This window comes from Microcaecilia unicolor, chromosome 3, assembly GCF_901765095.1.
Source record: "Microcaecilia unicolor chromosome 3, aMicUni1.1, whole genome shotgun sequence".
Classification (NCBI taxonomy): Eukaryota; Metazoa; Chordata; class Amphibia; order Gymnophiona; family Siphonopidae; genus Microcaecilia; species Microcaecilia unicolor.
Genome location: NC_044033.1, coordinates 164175629 through 164200022, shown reverse-complemented (window position 1 = coordinate 164200022; position 24394 = coordinate 164175629). Strand labels below are relative to the sequence as shown.

Here is a 24394-nt window from a genome sequence, read left to right as displayed (position 1 = left end):
TTCTAAGCAAGGACTGCAGTGAAGAGGTCAAACATGTGTTTTGACTTATCTGCAGTTCTGGCTGGTTCAATGTATAAGCTGATAGGTGAACGAGGTCAGGACTAGTCAGCTCTCTTCTCCTTGATTAATTGTAGGTAAATGTAGAAATGGTCCTGAATGCCATTAAGTAAGGTTGGCTTTTGACCTCTTTAATGAATGCCAGAGTTCAGCTAGCAGGTAGTATGAAGCTGACTAGGAATATGAGAATAACCAATGTTAGATTGGGCCTCTTGGTCTCTAAGGGAACCCAGTTTAAGCTATAGATGAGAAATCAATCATAATGAACATGCAAGAGTTCTGGAGACCAAATGTCTGGTGTAAGGGGCCCCAGGTCACAGGTCAGTTTAGGATGTCTGGAACCTATGTAACTGATATTTTTAAAGTAATGATTGGTTGAGGCCAGGTAACCAATCTATTCCTTAACCAATTGGAGAGTAAGGGGGGGCAAGGCTAGGAGGGGGATAGAACAGTATTTAAGTAGGAGCAGAAGCAGTTTACGTCAGAAGAAAGGATGGTCTTGGCCATCAGAATGAGCCAATCATCAGCCAGAGGTGGGGAAGGCTTTCTTCCTCTGCTGCAGTGACATGAAAAAGGAGGCACAAAGAGGAGAGTGCAAGCAGATGTGCAGAAAGAGGGACAGTAAGAGGAGACAAGTGAGTAAGGATGGGTGCATAGCAATGTAAGATCATAAGAACATAAGAGCAGTCTTGCATCAGTTCTCAAAGATGTTCAAACAGAGTTTGCCATCAGACAAAAACATTATTAGAACAACAACAATGATTCCAACTTTGTGAAAGCCGCCTCTATAATTAGACAGGATGAAGAAGATGTAGGTGATAATGACAATGATGATGATTAAGTATTCTTCGCTGTACAAAAGTCAAGTGTTTCAGATAGAGATTCCCTTAATCAATATCTGCAGACCCAGTCAAAAGACATTAGTAATATTGCAGCCTGACCTGATTTGAAGGAACGTTTGATCAGATTGAACAATCCACTTCCTGCCAATACAATTGTTGAACACCTTTTTAGCTGTGCTGGTTTAATAATCACTCACAAGCGCATTTGCATGAGTGACAGTCATTTTCAAAATTTAGTTTTACTAAAAGCAAAGTGGAGTGAATTGTAGAGCAATAAAGTTGGGATAAAACGTTAACAATAGGTATATTCATTGTAGTTATGGTACATTTACATTTTATTCAAAAAATATTATATTAGGCAACAACTTTTTTACTTTTACTTAAGTAAATTTTTAAGTGTGTTTCTTTCACACAGAGCGATGTCAAGGTGAGGCACTATGATTTTAATTCAGGGGGGCCCGGTGGTGGATGGAGGGGGGCGGGTGGAGGGGACTGCGGCGCAGGGCCCCCCTTGGAGGCCCGGGCCCGTGGAATTTTGTCCCCCCTGCCCCCCCTCGGCGGCCCTGGATCCAAGTGTATTTGCACCAGAGAAATCAACACACAGACTCAGGAGCTGCCTCAGATGTCAGGATGTATCAATATTGAGAGGACTTTGGTCACCTTTAAGTTTAAGAATCATAGAAGCCATTGGAACCATTAAGGTTGTGCATTTGTTAGTATACTTTTGGTTCATTAGAATATCTTAAAACATTTAGTGCACACTAAATCAATTTAATACATTGTAAAGTCAATTTGCGCATGTTAGATTCTTTTTATTAATAAGAATGTATGAAACAAATTGAAAAAACATCCAAATGTTGTAAAAATTGACCAAATAAAGCAAAATCAACATGACAGCTTTTTGCTTGTACACATCCCTAGGCACTGTCCAGTGACAAAGTCCCACCTGAATAAGTTGAAGGATTCCAATGCGGCACATCCAACGGAGGCTAGGTATTGATATTACTCCTAAGGGGTAGCTCTTCCATTAGACATAGGAGGCAAAGGCTTCAGGTGGCAAATGTTAGGGCCACCAGCAAGTACCCACAAAACATCCCTGCTACAGCTGCCTCACTTCATGCCTGGTTAGCAGCAGAAAAGGCAACGGTAGCATCTCCTCTACATGTTCCCCATCCCTGTTTTAATCTCTGTGCTTGCTGCTGCACTACCCCAGGTCTGTAGCCACAGCAGCAGTTAAAGAAACAATAAGTGTGGGGGCGGGCCCTCTGAGACTCCAATGTGCTTCCAAGACCCTGATGCTCCCACATTCTCTGGAAAGGCCTGCCACCTCTGAAACAAAAGGTATATTTCAAAGGGGACAGGACCACCAGGGGGAAGTATGCCGGAGTCTCCAAGGCATCATGCTTATTGTTTCTTTTGTCACTGCTATGGTGAGAAGGGTAAGAGGGTTGAAGGAAAAATTCAGGACCAGGGAGGTGAAGAGGCAATACAGGACCACTTAGCAGGGGAGGGAAGAGGCAGAAGATGCTGGACATAAGAGGGAGCTGCAAGGGAGATGCTGGACACAGAGGCATAGGGAAGTGGAAAGTAGATGTTGGACAAGGAGGGCAGAAGGAGATTGAAGGGAGACTTTGGACATAGGAGAAAAATGGGGAGCCAGAAGGGACAAGCTGGACATGGAGGGAGAAATAGGGAGGTAGAAAGGAGATGTTGGGCATGGGAGGGAAACATAGGAAGATAGAGGGGAGATATTGGACACAAGAGAGCACAGCGAGATGGAGATATATAGGGAGATGGAGGGTAGCTGTAAGACATTGAGGGGGGGGGGGCATAGGAAAATGTGATCCAGATGCTGGATAGATGGGAGCTGAAAACAAGGAGACAGAGACAAGATGCTAGAGACTGGGGTCATAGGGAGATGGAGGACAGATGCTGGACATGAGGAAACAAAGAAAGAAAAAGAGAGAGAGAGAGAGAGAGTGTGAATATGCTAGACACAGGGGGATAGAGAGAGAGAAGGAGAAGGGGTGATGTGCATGGGAGGATAGGGTGTGAGAGAGGGGGTATTGGATAGTGGGACAGTGCAAAAGAGGGGGGTAGAGAGAAAGCAGAGAGAAACTGGATGGGGAGGAGAGGGTTGAGATGGATACAAGGGAGAAGAAAGGATAGAGTTACTGAAAGACTGGGGAAAGAGAATTAGATGGGGAATATGAGCTGGGATGAGGGAAAAGATGAAAAGCTGTAGGTGGATGGAGTAAAAGAGGAAGATTGAGGACTAGATGGTATGAAGGAGGAGTGAAATCTGAGTGAATAGTGAAGTAAAAAAATTAAATTGAAGCAAGCTGAACTGTAAAGAGCATTTTAGGGATGGACATATGAGAGGAAGTGAAGAACATAAGAAAGGAGAGAAGAAGTGTCAGATGGACTGCAGATTCTGGAAAAAGAGTTAAGAGAAAGAGGAAAGCAGCAATCAGATTAGAAAAATAAAATAATAAATTAAAATTAAATTTAGTGATTGGAATGTGTCAGTTATTTACATTTGTTGTCTTTATATTTAGCATCATTCAAGAGGAGCTCCATGTCTTTCCATTTTCTGACGTTCTATGACATGCAGTGTAGCTTCTAGAGGTTCAGCTAAATGTGTGTCTACATATTTCTATTTTTAGTTTGTGGTCACATATTCTGTACTTGGTGAGGGTTTATCTATGTTTTGTGTGTGACCAAACCTATTTTTTTGGCATAATGGAGTTTCTATGTAAGAATCAGAAGTAATCAAACTTGTTCAGTTTCAAAATAGGTATACTGATGTTTTAGAGTCCACTGCAATATCTATGGTGCTGTTCTTCTGGGTACACTATGTTATGTGAGTTTTGTTATGATACAATAGATTTGCTGTATAGTTCCTGAGTGAATTTTGTGAAGTTTTGTGCTGGATAAAAGTTATGTTGCTGTTAATGAGATGATACCAGAATCAGAATTTTTATTTTTATATGTTGAGTTTTACTGGGAAAGGTCCAAACTCTGCTCTACACCTCTTGCAGTGGGAAAGGTTTCTTTGGATCTAGAATATATGTTTAAAAAAAAAAGGCAGAACCATAGCACAGTTTATACCACCTAAATGTTGTTTGCTTTACCTGGATAGTAAAGACAACAGTCCAGTAGACAAGCTGAGTCAAGTCTTACGCCCACATAACTGGTCCCTCAACAAGAGAGTAGCAAGCCAGATATTTCACATGTGGGGTACTCTAGTGGTGGATTTGTTTGTGTCAATTCTGTTCCAGGATAGGGACTCACAGAAGACTATTCTCAAATGTTTCCTCCTAGACTGGGGGGCTGATCTTTTTAACACTTCATATAGAACAGTAATATAATCTTAGGAAAGAATTGAAAGACTAAGATTTTTTTGTATGCATATCCTCCACTATCTCTGGTAGTAAGAACTCTGCTAAAACTCAGAAGAGATCAAGGAACTGTGATTCTCATAGCAACTCTTCTGGGAGTTATCCATCAGGGAATCGATCTGGTTGAGGACTTCAAACTTAATCAGGCAGAATTGGGAAAAAGGTTACATCCCAACATTAGGTTCCATGAATCCACCTGAAAATACCTCAAATCCTTTTGACTTTTAAAAGAGACTACCCTAGAAGATGCTATGGTTTTAAGTGGAAGACGTCTACTGTTTGGTGCAAAAGAAAAGCCCTAAAACACTTTTTCTGTCCCACCAACAAACTGGTTGAATACCTTCTACATCTCTTAAAATCAGGCCTCAAAACCAAATCTGTTAGGGTTCAGCTATCTCTCTACAGCTTCTAGTTATTAGATGCATGTGGGACATGCTTTATTTGATGCCTCTCCTTATGCCTCCTAATGTGCCATTAGGGCTTCAGCATGGTAATGCTTCAACTGAAAAAAGTTCCCGTCAACTGACAAAAGCTCCCTTTTAGCAGCTGTTGTCATGACCTGAAGTACCTGATCTAGAATGAGGCAGTCAACTCAGTAATCTGAGTCAGTGAATTTAGGGCCCTTTTTTCACCGAGCTGCGGCAAAAGGGGGCCTGTGCTGGTGCCGACGCTTGTTTATGACGTGTGCCAAGGCCCCCATTGATTGCACCTGGTAAAAGGTAGGTCTTTTTTTTTTTTTAAAGAAATGGCCATTGCAGCACAACCATTTCAGGGGAGAGCCCTTACCGCTACCCATAGAAGTGCTAATCTGGTAGATTACCACTGGGTACACACTGGCGCTATGAAAATACATATATTTTTGTAATGCCAGATATGATGGTGCGCTGGGGTTGAGAAATACCGCCAGGCTGCTATGGTAGCCCAATGGTACTTTCTTTTTAGCGAGTGTTAATCCCGCATTTGGGCTTACCGCTGCTTTGTAAAAGGGGCCCTCAGTGACTAATCCACTTTACATGAAATTTTTTAACTATAGGGTGATTCTGTACACCTATCCATCCTAAGGTAGGGTCAGACTTCCAACATTTTCACCAAGGCATATGCGCATAATGGTAAATGTGCCTTGCATGCAGTAAATTCTAAAATAGCCCTAGCTTTTTACTTCATGTAGACTGACGCCCTTGGAAAATCTATCCAGCATTTTGTTACTTTGTTTCCCGCAAACCCAGAACTGCTATGGTTAGGGTCACACTATCCAGCTTGTTAGCAAGTTGTATTTAGGGTATGTATACAATTCTGGAGAACACACCTTCAAAAATATATAAACAGGATGGAGTTGATCCAGAGGGCAGCTACTAAAATGATCAATGGTCTTCGTCTTAAAGCATATAGGAACTGATCTCAATATGTATAATTATAGATCTCAATATATATACTTTGGAGAAAACGTGGGAGAGGGGAGATATGATAGAGATGTTTAAATACTTATTTGGTATAAATGCACAGGAGGCGAGTCTCTTTCAGTTGAAATGAAGCTCTGGAATGAGGGGGAATAGAATGAAGGTGAAAGAGGATGGACTCAGAAGTAACTTGAGGAAATACTTCTTCACTGAAAGGGTGGAGAATTCATGGAATGGCCTCCCAGTGGAGGTGGTGTATCTGAATTCAAGAAAGCTTGGGACAAGTACATAGGATCTCTAAAGGACTGAAAGGGAGAGTAGATGGTATGAATGGGCAGACTGGAAGGGCCATATAGTCTTTATCTGCCTTCATTTTTCTTTGCTTCTATTTCCTTGACCCTGGAGGGATGTATCAAGGCTGATGTCAAAGCCAAGGTGGTATAAGTAGCCCACCTGAAGTCAACCTCTTTGGAGGAGATCTGCAAAGCTGCAATTTGGACTTCTGTCCACACATTCACATCTTTTATTGTCTGGAATAGGATTCTTGATGTGAGGTTGGTTTGATATGTCGAATGTGAGAAAACTCCTTAAGATTTAGAACCCACCTCCAATCATCATATGTCCCTTCATCCTTCTTTTCAGTTTGTCTTCATCATAAATAAGGCAAAGGATGAAAAAGGGCTGTTTCTAACATAAACAAGTTGTTGCTCATTGGCATTCTTGTTTTTCTGTTGTTTTTGTAAAATCAATTTTCCCTTCTTTTTGTTAAAGGCAATCTGTAGCTAGGAACTTTCATCATATTCTGCTTGTCCTTGGAAAAAAAAAGGTGGTTACCGCTTATTGGTGTTCTCTGAGGACACCAAAATATAAGTCCTCACAAAACCTACTCACATCACCTAGGAACTGGCTCATCTGACAGTCCAAATACTATTAGGTTGGAATAGAACTGAGATGACACCGTGTTTACATGGACCTCTACTTCTCTCCCCACTTAATTTCTTTTCTCTTGTCATTTACTCCTTTCCTCTCCATCTTCTCTTTTTTTTCTCATCTACTCCTCTGTTTTTTTTTTCTTTTAAAAATTTCCTTTGCTTTTTGTATGTACATCGCATAAAAGACATACATTTTGGAACTCTGCGGTAAATCAAGTCAAAATCAAATAATCAATAAAATTAGTAATCTTTTACAATAATGCAGTAATTTCACTTGGATGCATTTGTTTTATGATACTTAATACCCTACATGGAGCAGCAGAAAAATACCCTAAGAAGAGGCATTTACTGTCCTTGAATGAGGTACACAAGTTACTACCCTGCCCAAGGGGACTCAGGAGGGAATTCATCAAGCTGTGTTAAGGCCTTAAGTTGTACTATTTGGTCTTTGACTTAAACAGCCCTAACCTGACTACAAATACTGTGGCAATATTTAAGTTGTCAAGTAAATGCATGTTTTGCATCTCATTAGTATGCAAATACCCTAATGCAACTTGCAGTGATACACTGTAAATTGCATTAGGGCTCTGAAATCATAATAAAATAATCTCAGCTTTTTGCTGGGGCTATTTCACCGCATGGGAGCATCCTTATAAGGAAACATGACCTCTAGCAGTAGTCTCGTAAGACTACTGCTTGGGGCACCATTTTTCTGAAGGCATCAGACTGGGCAGAAGCGACTGGGCCTTGCTTCTGCCTGAATACCCCTCTAGATCGCCACTGCTTTTAAAGGTAGCTCCTATAGGGGATGGGGGAAGGGGGTCTTGAGCCTAGGTGGGGCTATTGAAAAGGTGGGTCTTTAGTCTGTGAGGGTACAGCAAAGGGGGATATGAAGCCTTGGGGAGGCTACTGCAAAGGAGGATATGAAGCCTTTGGGGGAGGCTACTGCCAGGGGGGTTAGTGTCAGGTGGGGGAAACCCTGCTAAGCTGGCCCGGGAGCAACAGCCCATGGCTATGAGGCCTGATGCTCCCAGGCCACGGGACTAACGCTGCAAGATAGTTCACATGCAGCATCATTCTTTTAAAATGGGATTCAGCAACCTGCAGTACTGAGATCCTCCAGGTTGCTGAATCTGGCAGTGAATCAAGGTGCAGTAAAAGGTGAATTTTTACTGCACCTTGATGAGTTCCCCCTACACAGTCTTAAGTTGTACCTTAATTAAAATGCATGCTTCAGTTAAGAAAGATCTTATGATAGAAAAAGAAAGAACAAATAGAGCCCTGAGGAGCATTATGATTCCCTGGAAACCCACATACCGATTTTTCACTTTGGTGTCATCAAATGCAATTGCGAGATGGCTGTGCCTGGAGAGACCAAACTGCTTGCCACCTTTCAAAACAACAGGTGCTATCTCAGCAACACAAGGTCCCTGGAAAAAGAAAACATTCACATTTATCTGCCGTCATTTTCTCCGTTTCTATGTTTCACCACTCATGTCTGGTTATTGTCACACCTAAACAAGAAAACCAATTTATTTTTAGAAAATGTAGATTTCCTGTCTACATGTATCAAAATGCTGCAGAGGTGTACAGTTCTGCCCCTTCATTCATTTAGGACAGGATTTCTCAAGCCATTCTGGTTTCCAAGATATCCACAATGAATATGCATGAGATAAATTTGTTTATATTGCCTCTATTGTATGCAAGTTTTCATTGTGGGTATCCTGAAAACCTGGCTGGCTTAGTGTTATCTTGACTAGCTTGCACCCATAAATATAAGAAAGCAGGGAATGAAACACATGTTACATCATCTGATCTCTGGTGGAGATGGGTTTTAGTACTGGTGTAATGTTCTTTTTCCAAATGCCACAATTGTTATCTAAGTGAATGATCAGCATACAGACTAGGCCACCCTACACAAACTCTCCCATCTGCTGTCTGTCATTTGTGAATTAGAGAGATATATCAATACTGTGATGTTGAGTAGTAGTAGTAGTGATGTACCAGCCTTCTTTTTCTGTAATCTGCATTGGACTCTTAATTGGGAGTTAGCAGAATATAAGGAAACAAATTAGATTAGATTAGATTAGATGTGAGTTGAAAATAAATACAAAACAAAAAATTAGAAAAGTATTTGAGGATCTATGCAGTAGCTCAGATTTTCCAGCAAAATGAAGGTTTGGCAAATAATTTGAAAAAAAAAAAAGTCAAATTTTTCTTAAGTTTTTCAAATTGTTTGCCAAATTATTTTTTAAGTTTGAACCTTTCTAAAGATGAGAAACCCAGCTATGAACACTGATTTTTGCCAAGGAATTATAATACTGCATGCAGTAGACAAGTATAATTACCTAGTTAGAAATGACCAAATGAGGGACATTAGTTATCCCTTTGGTAAGCTGTCAGATCACTGAGTGCAGTCTGCTGTTTAGATTCCTGTCTTTATTATCTCACAAATATATAAAACCTGGATCTCTTGTTCTCCTAATATATTTTTCTTGACTAGATCAGTGCTTCTCAACCCTGTCTTGGAAGCACAACTAGCCAGTTGGGTTTTCAGGATTCACACAATTAATATGCATGGTATAAATCTGCATAAAGTGGAACCCCACTACATGTGAATCAATATCATCAGTAGTGTGCTGGAGCCAGCTCACGCTGGCTCGCAATAGCCAGTTAAGTTTTTTTCAGATTTTGCGAGCCGGCTGTTTGCCTCTCCTCCCCCGAGCCGCAGGGCCCTGGCACATACCTGTCTGAAGCCACCCTGGTGATCTAGTGGATTCTTTGGGGCAGGAAAGATCCCCAGTCTTTCCTGCCCGCTGCCGGCTCTGACCCACTTGCTGCCACATCGCTCTTTAAAATGGCTGCCAAGACTTCCAGCGGTGGCCTAGTGAGACTTCTGCTGAAGTCTTGCTGCCATTGTAAGTCTAGGCAGCCATTTTAAAGAAGATGCGGCAGCAAGAGGGTCAGCGCCGGCAGCTGGCAGGAAAGACTGGGGATGTTTCCTGCCCTGAAGAATCCACTAGACCACCAGGGTGGCTTTAGGTATGTGCCGGGACGGCACCCTGCGGCTCGGGGGACTGGGGAAATAGGAGGTTTGGAATAGGTAGGTCTTTCTTTATTGTTTCAAACATGCCAGCTTGTGCATAGGGATGTACACAGAGGAAGTAAAATAACGGATAGAGTAGTAACTTGTTATAAATTGTAATCAGTGTGTCATTTGGAGGGGCTAGTTATAGAGACACCCTAGCACGTGTTATATTCGTGCAGAGATTTTTTTTCTCCTGGTAAAGGGCCACTAAAATCATGTTATGAGAATCAGGTGCTCAACATTCAGAGCTTCTATCTATCTATTTATTTACTTATTTATGGCATTTTATCCCACATTAAACATGAATTAGATTGGAACCTGGGAGCATTTAAAATCTTGTTTTTTTTCCTGTGCCTACAAAAAGAAAAAAAGATGGCATATGGGAACTTGCTCCTTTTGCTTTGTAGAATGCAATGGTATATTATAAAAATGCATTCGCCCTTTTTTTTAATACTACTATTTCACAGAGAAGGCATTGATTAAAGAGGGAAGGGTTTCCTTCAGCAGAACTGTCCAGAGTCAGTAAGAAGAGCTCTGGAATGAGGGAGCATATGACGAAGTTAAAAGGGAATACGCTTAGGAGTAATCTAAGGAAGTACTATTTCACAGAAAGGGTGGTAGAGGCATGGAATGGCCTCCTGGTGGAGGTTGTGGAGTCGAGGACTGTTCCAGAATTTAAAAAGGCATGGGATAAGCATGTGGGATCGCTTAGGAAAAGGAAGAGTTAGGGGTTACAGAGAATGGGCAGACTGGATGGGTCATATGGACTTTACCTGCCATCATGTTTCTATGTTCAGTGGAAAAGAAATCTGTTTGCTCAGGGTGGTTGCTATGTGAATATTCAATCACTGTTTCATTATCAGAATTTGTAGTTCAGCATGACAACGTTCTCCTTTAGTTTTTTTGATCCAAGCTGTTTACTCAGGCAGGAATGAGTTCTCAAACTGAAGGTCTGGACCCTAAAGATTTTTTGGATGGGTCTTAGGATGAGAAGCCTCAGGAGAGAACTTCCAAAGTGAAAGCTGAACAGCTGGGCAGTAGTTTGTGAAAGCTTTTAATCATGCACCATGATCTCTCTCTCTCTCTCTCTCAGGCTATGAATGTGACATTTGATTTGGGCTATAAAGATTTGTTGTTTAATGGGGGTCTTATGGTTTAATGGGAGCTCTGATATGAGGGGGGAAGGAGAGAGAGTAATGCTTTGCCTCCCCAGTCCACCTCTGCGCCCCCCCCCCCCAAAAAAAACAATTGCAGGGCGGAAATAGAGCCTGTTGTTAAAAATGTACCAGCACACCACTGAATATCATGCATATTCAATTGCTTAGCACTGACCAATAAGCTTCATGGGGAAGATATTATTTGTTATGAGTTCTGAATAGTGCTGTATAAATCTCATAGTGCTATCTACAAGAATGATAATAATAAAAAAACTGAATATCCTCCAGAGTGCTGTTCAGCTATTGATTCTGTTAAAATGTTGGCAAATCAAGTTATCTCTAAGTGCCTCAGTTTAACCAAATGTAATTGGATAACAATAAGCAATAGAAATCTTTTTCTAATGAGTCCAGACACATCAGACAGTAAAATCAAAACACAACATTCTCTCTTCCTCATTGTAACAAAAGATCAATAAAGCATCTTGTTTCCAAAATTGCATTCAACTTTTCATAAATACAGCCCACATTTAAATCTTATGCATTGCTCTTAGTTGCCCCCTAAATATTTTTAAAACATAATTTTTAAAGGTCATTGACTTAAATGCTCTGTACATACTGGTGATGCCGCTCAGCTTCTCCTCTGGGCAACCATAGTAACAAAATTGTTTTGTTTCCTGCTCTTCCCTTTGTAAATTGCTTTTCAGCTCAGGCATCAAAAATAAAAAGCCGGGCGCCTCACACCACAACTGGCTATATGCGTGTTTCTGAAATATTAAGCTATAAAGTGTGCTAGGATCTGTTTTGATTAAAGAAGCTATGCAATTGCAAATTACTATTTTGTTAATCGTCAATTTTATAGATGTCTATCATAACTTAGAGAGAGATTTTAGAAAGCACAATAGACATACAAATCAGAACTGAGAAGTCCAGGTCATAAACATCTCAAACACAACATACGATACGTGTTGCCATAGTGGAACAGACTGAAGGTCCATCAAGCCCAGTATCCTGTTTCCAACAGTGGCCAATCCAGGTCACAAGTACCTTTATACTACATCTGAAGAATAAACTGTGGATACATCTTGTTTGTACACTCTACACCTTGGATTTCAAGGATAAAACAGAGCCACTGGCTATCCTGGGACCTTTTCATGGTATCTTCCACTCCTCTTTTTTTTTATTATTGATTGTTTGTGGAAGGTTTGCTTTTCTATTCACAACCTTGCACGTGGGGAGGGGGTGGCAGTAAAAGTTAGGTGCTAAAAAAACTGGCACAAAGCTAGTATTCTATGATGGCTGAGTTGAGCATCAAATCTGTTACAGAATACTGGTGTAAATCTGCAGTTAAGCACCAAGCTCTAGGCATGACCACTCACACCGGGTGTGTATGGCTGGCGAAAATGGTGGCACCTAAATGCGGTAGCTGGGTGCATAAATGCGAGTATTCTCTAAAGTGCGCACAAGAATAGTCAGAATAGCCCCTGACACGCTCATGCCCCTCCCATGTTAACGCCCCTCTTGCATTTGCACATGAAAGAAGTTTAGCATAAGTTTGTTGCACAACCAATTGGCGCCAATTAGTGCTTGTTAATGCTAATTATTAGCATTTATCGCCAATTAGTTAATTATGTTATGTGCGGATCTGCGTACCCGATTACATGCCATTTATAGAATTTGGGGGATAGTTTGCATGCAGCACACCTCCTTTCCTCTGTCTAAACATAAAGCCTGTATTAATCTACACAACACGTCAAATCTATCTGGAAGAATGCAGAACTATTTTATGAATGATTAGTGGCTCAAGGTCTACATTTAGACTTAATCTGGGTGATCCTGTTCATAATTTTGAGCCAGATACTGTATGTATACATAAAGAATTTTTCTGTTCTGTGATGAAAAAGAAATTATTTTCAGACGCTGCGCAGATGGCAGGACATTTGTGATATCACACAAAGCCCAAACACACTGGAGCCCTTTTACCGAACTGTGGTAAAAGGTGGCCTTAGTGCGTCCTAATGCGAGCCATTTCCGTGCACTAAGACCATTTTTACTGCTCGAGTAAACTGGCCAATTTTTGCATTTTCATTATTAATGGCCATGCTCTAATTTTGCCATTAGCGCATGGGCTCCTACTGCCACCTATTAGGTAGGCGGTAAGGGCTCACTCGCTAAGTATGCGCTAATAGGTTAGCAATGTAGCTGAGCAGCACAAAACATGCCCACTCTCTCTCCCAGACCCACCCCAGCACTACAACATAAGGGGTCCTTCTACAAAGCGGCGGTAAGCCCAAAGTGGGCTTACCGCTCGCTAAAATGGAAGTACCGCTGGGCTACCACAGCAGTCTGGTGGTAGTTCCCTCCCCCAGTGTGCGCCAATTCCGGCGCTGCAAAAATATTTCAATTTTTGTAGCGCCAGTGTGTACCCGGAAGTAAACGGGCAGTGCCGTGTGCTGTCCGGTTACCACTGGGTTAACACAGGACCCCTTACTGCCAACTCAATGGGTGGCAGTTAAGTGCTCCCCCCTCCCCCCAAAATGCCTGTGTGGCAAGTGCTTCACTTGTGGCATGGCCATTTCTTCAAAAAAGAAAGACCTACCTTTTACCCACTGTGGTAAAAGGGGGCCTCGGCGCACATCAAAACACGCGCTGATGCCAGTGCAGGCCCCCTTGTGCCACAGTTTTGTAAAAGGACCCCTAAATGTTATATTTTACCGTGTGGGTAAAGTGCACATCCAAAAATGACCATGAACGCCTCAGCATGCCTTGCGTTAAGCCAGTTTTTGCTGTGACAAGCACCTGTTAGTGCTTAATGCAGCTTAGTAAAAGGACCTCATTATTTGGCAATCAGAAGCTTTAGCTTCTTGTGTTCTGCTTACCAGCAAATGATACACTGTATTGTAGCATTGTAGTCTCTGTCTAAGCACTTTCTTACTAACACACAGAGTGAGATTTATCATCCTGTCACCACACAGTGCATTTCCAGTAAGTTTGTTCAAGAAGCCTTGATTCATCACAAGACAAGAAATGCATTCTGAAAGAGGAAATCTCTCTTGCGCTTAGGAAAAGACCCAGTCAATAAAATAAACAAATAAAAAATAAAAGGATCTCTACAGAAAATCAGTTTTTAAATAAGAAACATTTTAGTATTTGGCTTGCAACAAAAATGTTCAGGCTTGAATATATAGTTACAAAGCAGACAATACAAACAGCATGCACAGTGAAACACCTCGATATGCTTGCTATAACCTGCAGTCATGAACAAAGAAAAACAGGAAGGACAAGGTAACCAAACCAAGAATGTGTGATGATAAGTCTGTCAATGCTTGCCTATCTTCAACTAAGCCCAGTCCACACTTAGCTTTTACCATGGTGCACATAAAACTAATTGAGGACTGGCTGTAAATGCATTCTAAAGTAGTTGAAGACTATCCGGATTGAACTAGTTTTTAACCTCCTTCAACAGCTCATTTGGTGAACCAACGAGCTAAATTCTATATTAACCTTAGAAATATATAACCCTTCAATCCTTTCCCCTCCAAAAAAACTAAACTAAACAAAAACCAAACAGTAATTAAATAAAATTAAATAATTAATTAATAATTAAAAAATAAAAAGTTATGTCTGGATATGAGGCTCTATACTCTTTTGCTTTTATCTCCTGCTGAACTTATCTATAAAAGGGTAAAGGGTCATGGATTTGATATACCACCTTTTTGTGGTACAATCAAAGTGGATTACATATGCAGGTACTTTCTCTGTCCCCAGTGGGTTCTCAATCTAAGTGTTTTTGTACCCGGGGCAATGGAGGGTTACGTGACATACCCAGGGTCACAAGTTTTCAAGTTTATTGATACTTGATATACAGCCTAAGGGGGAGCCCATCAAAGAAGTTAACAATACAGTGCAATCTGCTTAAGTGCAAGGGTCTGGGACCAAAGAAATACATGCAGTTAACCGGAGCGTGCACTTAACTGTTGTGACCCAAAGAAGCTTGACATCTGATAAATATATGTACAGTACTATTTATTATACGTACAGTACACAGACTCCGTTAACTGACGTTATACAGTCTCCGTTAACTGACGTTAGGCTTACTTAAAGTAATCAGTTATAGTCCTCTGTACACTCTTGCGTCTGTGAATTCCATAGACTACGTCTGCCAGATGGTAAAAACTGTCATAACACTGACATCCAGTGGCCTCCAGATAGGCCCGCACGGTGTTGAGACTCTCCAGCGCTCTTGCAAAAGTGACAGGAGGTTGTTGAATTTCGTCAGCATGTACCTCGCTGCTCATTTCATCATCTGTTTCATCATCAGCCATTGCCTGCGTGTAGGCGCATATCTCGACATCAGTGCTGTCATCAGCTGTTTGTAGATCGTAATCAACAGCTACGTAGTGATGAAACTCCTCTTCAGTAACACAGGCTGGGATGTCAATAACCTGTTCATCTGACGTGTTTGCAACAGCTGCATCTGTTTCGTCCCTCTCCACATCCCTAACAAAGCTTGCCTGCTTGTAGCAGTTCACAATGGTTGCCTGTGTAACATGATTCCAGGCTTCTTTCTGCATATGTAGGGAATCCAACAGTGATAGATTACGAGCCAGTTCAACAGCACATTTATCTTTGCCAGTCTGGTCATCCATAACACTCATCAGACGACGTAGCACAAGTGCCCGATAATGTTGTTTGAAATTGGTTATTATGTCCTGATCCATAGGTTGGATCAGAGAGGTAGTGTTTGGTGGCAGGAAGACCACCTTGATGTTAGACAGCCTGACATCATCACTGTGTGCAGCACAATTATCACAAAGCAGCAAAATCTGACGCTTTAGTGCCCGCATTCTATAGTCTAACTTCTTTAGCCACTGCTTCCAAATTTCCCCAGTCATCTATGAATTTGCATTAGTCTCATATGACACAGGAAGTCGCTTAACATTCTTGAAGCAACGGGGCTGTTTGCTCTTTCCAATGATGAGTGGTTCCAACTTCTCACTCCCATCCATATTGCAGCAAAGGAGGATCGTCAGTCGGTCCTTCGACGTTTTACTTCCTGTAGTTTCGGCTTGTTTGAATGCAAGTGTTCCATCAGGAATCGCTCGCCAGTAAATACCATTTTTATCAGGACTGAAAATGTCACGAGGTGTAAACTCATTCAAGATGGTAGGAAGAACTGAAACAACCCAATTTTCAGCACCAAAGTCATCAGCGTCTTGTTTTTCACCATGCTGTTTCTTGAATTTTATGTTATTCCTCTCCTTCCATCTTTCCAACCATTCAACAGTGGCTTTGAATTCAGTTAGTCCAAGACTTTCAGCTAGCTGATTAGCTTTCTCCATAAGCAGTGGACCACTGACAGGAAACTGTCTGCTCCCGACTTGAGAAAACCACTGAAGAGCATCTTCTACATCCTCAGCTTTTCCCGCCCGTTTACGTTTCCGGTGTGGATTTGTATTGTTTTGCCAGTCTTCCAGAAGCTGGTCTTTCTGCTTCAAGATATGTGAAATTTGACTGGGATTGACACCATATTCTTTAGCAATAGATGCTTGACTTTGTTTTCTAATTTTTTAAGAACTTCTATTCGTTCAGCCAGTGTTAAAGTCTTACAGTTGTGCAACGACGACTCCAGTGTACACTCTTAACATTCTTTTGCTTATTCTGCAAGTGGCAGTTAACCGAGATTTCAAATTTACCGCCCCTTTGTCATGCGCCAATCGGTGTCCATATTCCGTACGTGCGCTTATGTGGAGTTTTTCCTGCAGAGGAGCGGTCTTAAACCATGCATATAAGCGAATCTTGCACTTATCAGCGGTGCGCTAAATCAAAGTTTGTCCCCATAGAAATTGATGGCGCCAAAAACGAGACCGAAGTACAGCATGCAGTTAAACACAGCATGCGCTTATCCGACATGCACTTTAATGGCGTGCACTGTATAGTGCACTCCATTTAAGTGCACGTCGGATAAGCGCATGCTCTGTTTAACTGCATGCTGTACTTCGGTCCCGTTTACACTATATACACTAATAACAGGAAATGGAAAGGAATTACAATGGAGACAGGAAAGAAACAAAGATGAACCATGAACCAAGACAGAGAGCCTAAATGGTAAGTAAGAAGCAGCAAGATGAGTGAGGAGAGACACCATTATGTTGTTTGAGCCAGCAGTCAACGAAGTATGGCAAAAGTCAAAAGCTATAGCAAACAGATGGGACTTAGGATGGGCTTTAAATATGGGAAGGATAGGTTTGAATTGAAGAGCTAGGGGAGAATTGAACCTAGTTCCCCTGGTTCTCAGCCCACTGCACTAACCACGAGGCTACTCCTCGACTCCTATGTGTAAGTTGCAGCACATTGCATTTCAGAACTTCAGCTATGTTTTGAAACGCTGCAGGACGACGCAATAAAGATCCCCTTATAAGTCCCAGTCGATATTCAGCATAGTTTAATAGGTTAGGAGGCTCTTGCCCACTTAAACCACACTGAGCAGGCCAGGGCCGATCTTGGGCAGGGGTGACAGTCACGGTCGCACAGGGCCTCAAGCTTCCAGGGGCCCCGCAGCACTCCCTCCCACTCCCTATTGTCGTGCTCCTTTATGCATGGGCCACAATCTGACTGCTTTGCCTCTCCTCCCCCGAGCTGCAGGGTACCCTCCTGGCACATGCCTGAAGCCACCCTGGTGGTCTAGTGGATTCTTCAGGGCAGGAAAGATCCCCAATCTTTCCTGCCTGCTGCTGACCCTCTTGCTGCTGCTTCGCTTTTTAAAAATGGCTGCCAAGACTTCCAGCGGCGGCCTCGCAAGACTTCCGTGGCTAGGTGGGGATGGGGGGACGGGGAGGCCCACCAACCTGGTCTGCACAGGGCCCCACAATTGCTAAGACCGACCCTAGAGCAGGCCAGCTGCTGATATTCAGAGGCACTTAGCCAGACAGTGCCACCTAATATGTGCTCTGACCACCACTGCACTGTCTGGTTAGTGCCGGAGTGGTCTGTAGGTGGAGCTTCAGCTGACCCTGCACTTAACCAGTTAGCGGTGATATTCAGTCCTCTAACCAGTTAAGTAAGTGCATAAAGTTAGGACAGAATAAAGGCTGAATATCTGCCAGTGCCTTGTTAATTTTTGGTTGATAGCATTAACATAGTAGATGACGGCAGAAAAAGACCTGCACGGTCCATCCAGTCTGCCCAACAAGACAACTCATGTGTGCTACTTTTTGTGTATACCCTACTTTGATTTGTACCTATGCTCTTCAGGACACAGATCGTATAAGTCTGCCCAGCACTATCCCCGGATATAATGCCAGAGTCAGGATATGGTCTAGCATTGAATATCTGGGTTTAATTCAGCTCACATCAGAGTCTTAAAAACATGGACTGCTGAGGGCTGAATATCGGGTCCTTGTTATCATAAGATTGTCTGCTAAGGGGTCCTTTTACTAAGGTAAACAAAAAAATAGCCTGCACTGGGGTAGATGCGTGTATTAGATGCACGCAGGTCCATTTTTTCAGCGCACCTGCAAAAAAGGTCTTTTGGGGGAAGGGGCGAAAATGGACATGCGGCAAAATAAAAATTGGCATATATCCATTCTGGGCCTGAGACCTTACCACCATCCATTGACCTAGCAGTAAGGTCTCACACGTTAACTGAGTGGTAATGGTCTACGTGCATACAATGAAATTATTGCCCGGGCCTCGCGGTAGCCAGGCGATAGTTCAAAATTGACATGCATAGGACGCGCTTAGGTGCCTACGCGGTTTAATAGAAGGGCCCCTTAGTTGGGAGAAGATATAGCATTATATTTTAGTCATTAGTCTGGTGGAGACTTTTCAACTTGAGTGAATTTCCACTTGGCTTAAATCAAAGAACTGGATTATAATAGCAATAGTAAAGTAGCTCACTGTTTTGAAGCATGAATGACATAATAGTTAATGAATACTGTCCTAAGGTCTAACAATTTTGTTCATCTTTAACCTGCAAATGCAGGCATGTGTTTTGCAGAACATTATATTGGGGAATGAGTTTACAAATTGGTGTCGTGATCTATTTTCTGTGTTTTTGTTCCTATTCAAGAATTTTAATTTAAATTGAGTTAATTCGTTTATTTTTAAACAGCTTTATATCCAAGCTCTCTTTACTTCTTCTCTCCTGTGACAGTTTAAAGGAACTTTACTGAATATCTAGCAGAAATATAGTTCCCATTTAAAAATGTAAAGCTTGGTGAATAATAGGACACCGAGAATAGGTGTGAGTTTCTGAATGACAGCTTTTCAAGAGGGAATCACCTTTCAGGGTTCAGACTTCAGCTTTGCTTCCATTTTCAGTTCTCTTTTGGTACACATTCTACAGTCCGTGTCAAGTGAAAGAATGCCTCAAAGTATTGCTTCATGGAAGCAAATACAGAACTATGAAATTCTACTGTGTTATTTAACTTTTCACATAGATTGCGATGATAAGAAATGTGATGATAAGAAATGTGTGAAGGGTAATTCTACAACTGCGCACAAATGTGCAGAACTGACATAATTGATACGTGCATATCTGAACTAAGGGGTCCTTTTACAAAGCCGCGATAAAAAGTGGCCTGTGGTAGTGTGGGCACATCTTTTAGGCGTGTGCTAGGCCATTTTTTTTTTACTGCAGCTGGGAAAAAGGCTATTTTTTAATGGGCCAGGAAATGGGCCTTCACTAATATTAAAACTAGCACGCGCCTACTTATGGCCTGAGCCCTTACCGCCACCCATTGACTTAGCAGTAAGGGCTCACATGCTACCCATGCAGTAACCGTGCAGTGCGTGCCAACATGGGTGCGCTACCTGTTACCGCTGGGAACGCCCCCCCCCCCAGTAGAAAAAAGAACATTATTTTCTACCAAAGGATTCAGCAGGCACTGAAGTTGGAATTACCACCAGGCGCACGTGCTGCCCTGGCGGTTGTGCCGATTGGGCGCACGCTACCCGCACGTTAGACTTCCCGCACCTTTGGAAAAGGGCCCCTAAGTGCTGTTCTATAAAATAGTGTGTAAGTGCATTAACAGGTAACTGCAAGGGGTGTACACACAGAAGGAGCATGGGGGGGGGGGGGGGGGAGGTCATTGGCGTGTCTACACTTTACACACATAACTGATAGATTACTGTAAATTGCACATATATCATGGAACACTTAGGTGTGAACATTTATACCTGCCATTGACCATTAAAAAGCGCACTTCCCAAGAGTAAATGATGATTGATGGGTTATCAGAAGGTGGGGATATGAAACAGTTACCAACATCACAAATAGATGTTATCTCACCAGCACCAATATTCCTCATAGCTCCAGAATATAATTTTCTAATTTTTCAAAAGTTTTTGATATTTCTTAATTTTTCACAAAATAGTTCATCTCACTTCAAATTTTTAAATATCATTCATCTTAGATATTCATGTAGTCACTGAAGCAAACAATGATAGTTCAGTGACTGCGTGAATATAAAAGATAAGAGTGATATTTAAAATTTTGAAAAAAATGAAATATCAAAAAATTTTGAAAAATTAGAAAATTATATATTTTCTAATTTTTCAAAATTTTGTTGATATTTCTTAATTTTTTTCTTACCCTCTTATTCTAGGCATCTGTTTCTAGAATTATCCTCTGCATGTATACCACTGTGCAATTTTACCCAGTGGCGTATCAAGGGCGAGGTGGTGGGTGCATTGGACCTAGGAGCAGACAGCAAGGAGGTGCACTGAGCAGTCATGCGACTGTTGGCTCTGCTGGTCCCCTGCCCTGGAACAGGAAGTTGACATCAGAGGGGGACGGGACCGGCAGATCCAAAAGCCACGCAACTGCTCAGTGTACCTCCTTGCTGTCTGCACCTAGGTCCACTGCACCCACCGCCTGCAGGAGGAAGGTGCTCTACCCTGGGTGGCAACCAAGCTAGGTATGCCACTGATTTATCAAAGGCCTTTCCATGTGTAAAAACAAGCTTCACATGCATAAAACCTTTATAAAATTACCCTCTGTGTGCACAGACTGACCAAATCACACATTCTTGTTTTGTAAGAAAGAAGATTCTGTAGTAGCACTCACAGGACAAGTCATTTATTAGCCAAAGGAGAACGGACTCTTCACCACTGAAATAATATCAGGATTAATAAAAACAGGTTAAAGGAAACATCATTAAGAGGTGCTCTAAATGCTGAAAGATACCGTCATGGAATTGAAGTCAGCTGTAATGTTGGCACTCCTCACTTCAATGGCGAGAGAATCCTAAGAAGTATAACAGGAGGTCAAGCAGTAATTAGCATGACATTATTTAGCTCGTTGATTCCCACAGTCAAGTAAAGGTTGCAGAGCCCTTGATGAAAAGGGCCTTGTATTATTAAAGCACTTGTTTCTGCCTTTTACAGATCGGACATTCATTATTTTACTCTTGGGTCAATAATCAACCAGTGGTGGTCAGCGTTTTTTTAGCATTGACTGGAGCAGGTTAAATTAGTCCTGGATATGCAGTGCTGCATATAGGGGTCAGCAGAGGCGTTTGGGAATTATTCCTAATATGTTAAATGTTATAATTAATTATCTGACTGTATAATATTTTTGATGTTTTTCTTGAATATAAGCCACATTGAACCTGAGCTTGTTTGGGATAATGTGGGGCACAAATGTCATACATAAGATAAATAAATACATAAATAAATGAGGGTATGGCTGACATTCAGTGCTGTAGCTGCATAGCTAATCAGATAGGACTGTGCCTTTTGTGTGGTCCTACATGCTCGCAGATGGAGTCAGTTTTTTTAATGATGGAAAATTGTTATCTTTTGAAGGTGTGGTGTGTAAGTATCAGATCCCTGCTCACCCTCACTATATATATTGTCAATCAGCCCACTTATTGACCTCTCCCAAGTTTACAGAGAACCTGACCAATGATAGTACTTTTTTGGAGGATCTATGTGAGGGGCAAGGAAGTTTGATCGCGTTACTCCCCTCTTAAAATCAGAACACTGGCTTCCTGTGTGTTTTCAGTTACAGTGTAAAATCTTTCTGTTGATATATGTTATTCTCCAAACCAGTGTCCCACTGTTTCTTTTGAGTCACCTTACACCCTATGTTACCTCATGTACTCTTTGCTCCTCTGCATAACATTTGTTGGTTGTCCCTACTTTCGTCAGATTTCCCAGAATACTTTTTGTAAATCCATGTTTAATGTTATAGGGCCTAATGTGTAGAATGGGCTCCCTTTGGAACTGAAGTTGGAGTCTTTTTTACACAGTAATAAATCATTACTTAAAACTCATTTATTTCAGAAAGCTTTTACAGTTTGAGGTTTTTTTTTTCTCGATCCTTTGGATAGCTTGTCTGTTAGGTGGTATATCAAATAAAGTTAATCTTGAACCTTGATTTTTTTGGTACTGAAGGCTTAATTTCTACTATATAAAAACAACTTAGGGGTAAAAGGCCTCAAGTCTACCCTCATAGAGACTGTTGGGAAGCTCAGCTGCTGGTGCATTATGAGGTTTGGGACTGGGTGCAGATGGAAGTGGCCTTGGACAAGATTTCAATGCTGGTAAATATTCAAGAGAACAATGTGAAGGTGTTGTACAGTTGGTACTTGACACCTGTTCGGCCCTCTTGATGGAAGGGTTGTGGTGAGAGGGGGATGATGGGCCATATTTGGTGCACTTGTCCCAGGCCAGGACCTACTGGAAAACTATTCAACACAGAGTTCAGTGTTGGACAGGGTAGACAATTCCATGGGACTCAGGCACTTTTTTGTGTAATAGAAAGGTGCCAGAGTTGACTGCATCCCAGAATAACCTCTTCCCTGGGCGCCCTGATCTCATCTCATGGTTTTCAGTATCATTTCTATGCTGATGATACCCAGCTATATCTGTTCACACCAGACATCACTGCAGAGACCCAGGCAAAGGTATCAGCCTGCCTATCCAACATTGCAGCCTGGATGTCCAACCGCCACCTGAAACTGAACATGTCCAAGACCGAGCTCATCATCTTTCCACCAAAACCCACGTCTCCTCTTCCTCCACTTTCTATCTCAGTTGATAACACCCTCATCCTCCCCGTCTCATCTGCCCGCAACCTCGGAGTCATCTTTGACTCCTCCCTCTCCTTCTCTGCGCATATCCAGCAGACTGCCAAGACCTGCCGCTTCTTCCTCTTTAACATCAGCAAAATTCGCCCTTTCCTCTCTGAACACACCACCCGAACTCTCGTCCATGCTCTCATTACCTCTCGCCTTGACTACTGCAACTTACTCCTCACTGGCCTCCCACTTAGCCATCTATCCCCCCTTCAATCTGTTCAGAACTCTGCTGCACGTCTCACATTCCGCCAAAACCGATTTACTCATATCACCCCTCTCCTCAGGTCACTTCACTGGCTTCCAATCAGATACCATATTCAATTCAAGCTTCTCCTTCTTACCTACAAATGCATTCAGTCTGCTGCCCCTCACTACCTCTCCTCCCTCATCTCCCCCTATGTTCCTGCCCGTAACCTCCATTCACAGGACAAATCCCTCCTCTCTGTACCCTTCTCCAACACCGCCAACTCCAGACTCCGCTCATTCTGCCTCGCCTCACCCTATGCTTGGAACAACCTTCCTGAGCCCTTACGCCAAGCCCCCTCCCTGCCCATCTTCAAGTCTTTGCTTAAAACCCACCTCTACAATGCTGCATTTGGCACCTAACTCTTACTATTCACTAAATCCAGACTGCCCCAATTTGACCGCCCCTATCGGACTGTCCATTCACTTGTCTTTTAGATTGTAAGCTCCTTGAGCAGGGACTGTCCCTCTATGTTAAATTGTACAGCGCTGCGTAACCCTAGTAGCGCTTTAGAAATGTTAAGTAGTAGTAGTAGTAGTAGTAATATATTTCTTTCCTGCAGCTAAGCCGGCACTGGTGGGGGCTTTTTAGTGGAACAGAAGTAATCTACTCAGAAAGGGGTAAAGGTCTGGAGACCCTTGATTAGGCTGTGTGGGTCCACTGTAGAAGGCAACTGAATTCCTGTCTGATGGAGATGGTCAAGATTCTCTGAGGAAGGGGTGAGGTGATGAGTTTGTGGGGAAGTGGGATTACAGGGTGAGTCTGAGGACTTTTAGCAAGGGTGTGTGGCATTTAACTACACAGTGCCACTGACTATCAGCAGTAACTGCCCCTGCAGTGTCTGGTTATAGCAGGGGTGGTTCATGGGCGGAGCTTGAGTGGAGCTGGTACTTAACTGGTTAGTAGCAATATTCAATCTGCTAACCAGCTAAGTAAGCAGATGAAGTTAAGACAGCAAAAAGTCTGTCCTAACTTATCTGCTTACTTCCAGGTGACCACACATACCTGGATATTCGATGCCGGAGCCCTCACACAACCTGGCACTGAATGTCTGGGGCTGGGCTCAGCTCTGCCCGTGGTTGTCAGCAGCTTAAAAACCGCTGATTGCTGTGGGCTGAATATTACCCCCATTTGTGTCTAACTGGAAGTACTTCTTGTTGTGTGATCAGTGGATCTGGTGTGTTGTACTGTTT

At 42.3% G+C, this 24394-nt stretch overlaps 1 protein-coding gene across 1 annotated transcript in view; it reads right to left on the bottom strand.

Moving 5' to 3' along the window:
* The window catches only part of LAMA2 (laminin subunit alpha 2), a 1107608-nt gene that overhangs the window by 31099 nt on the left and 1052115 nt on the right, over positions 1–24394 (bottom strand). The window contains exon 60 of the mRNA XM_030196530.1: positions 7947–8059. Within this exon, the coding sequence (XP_030052390.1) occupies positions 7947–8059 (113 nt within the window). The remainder of the gene's footprint in view (positions 1–7946; positions 8060–24394) is intronic.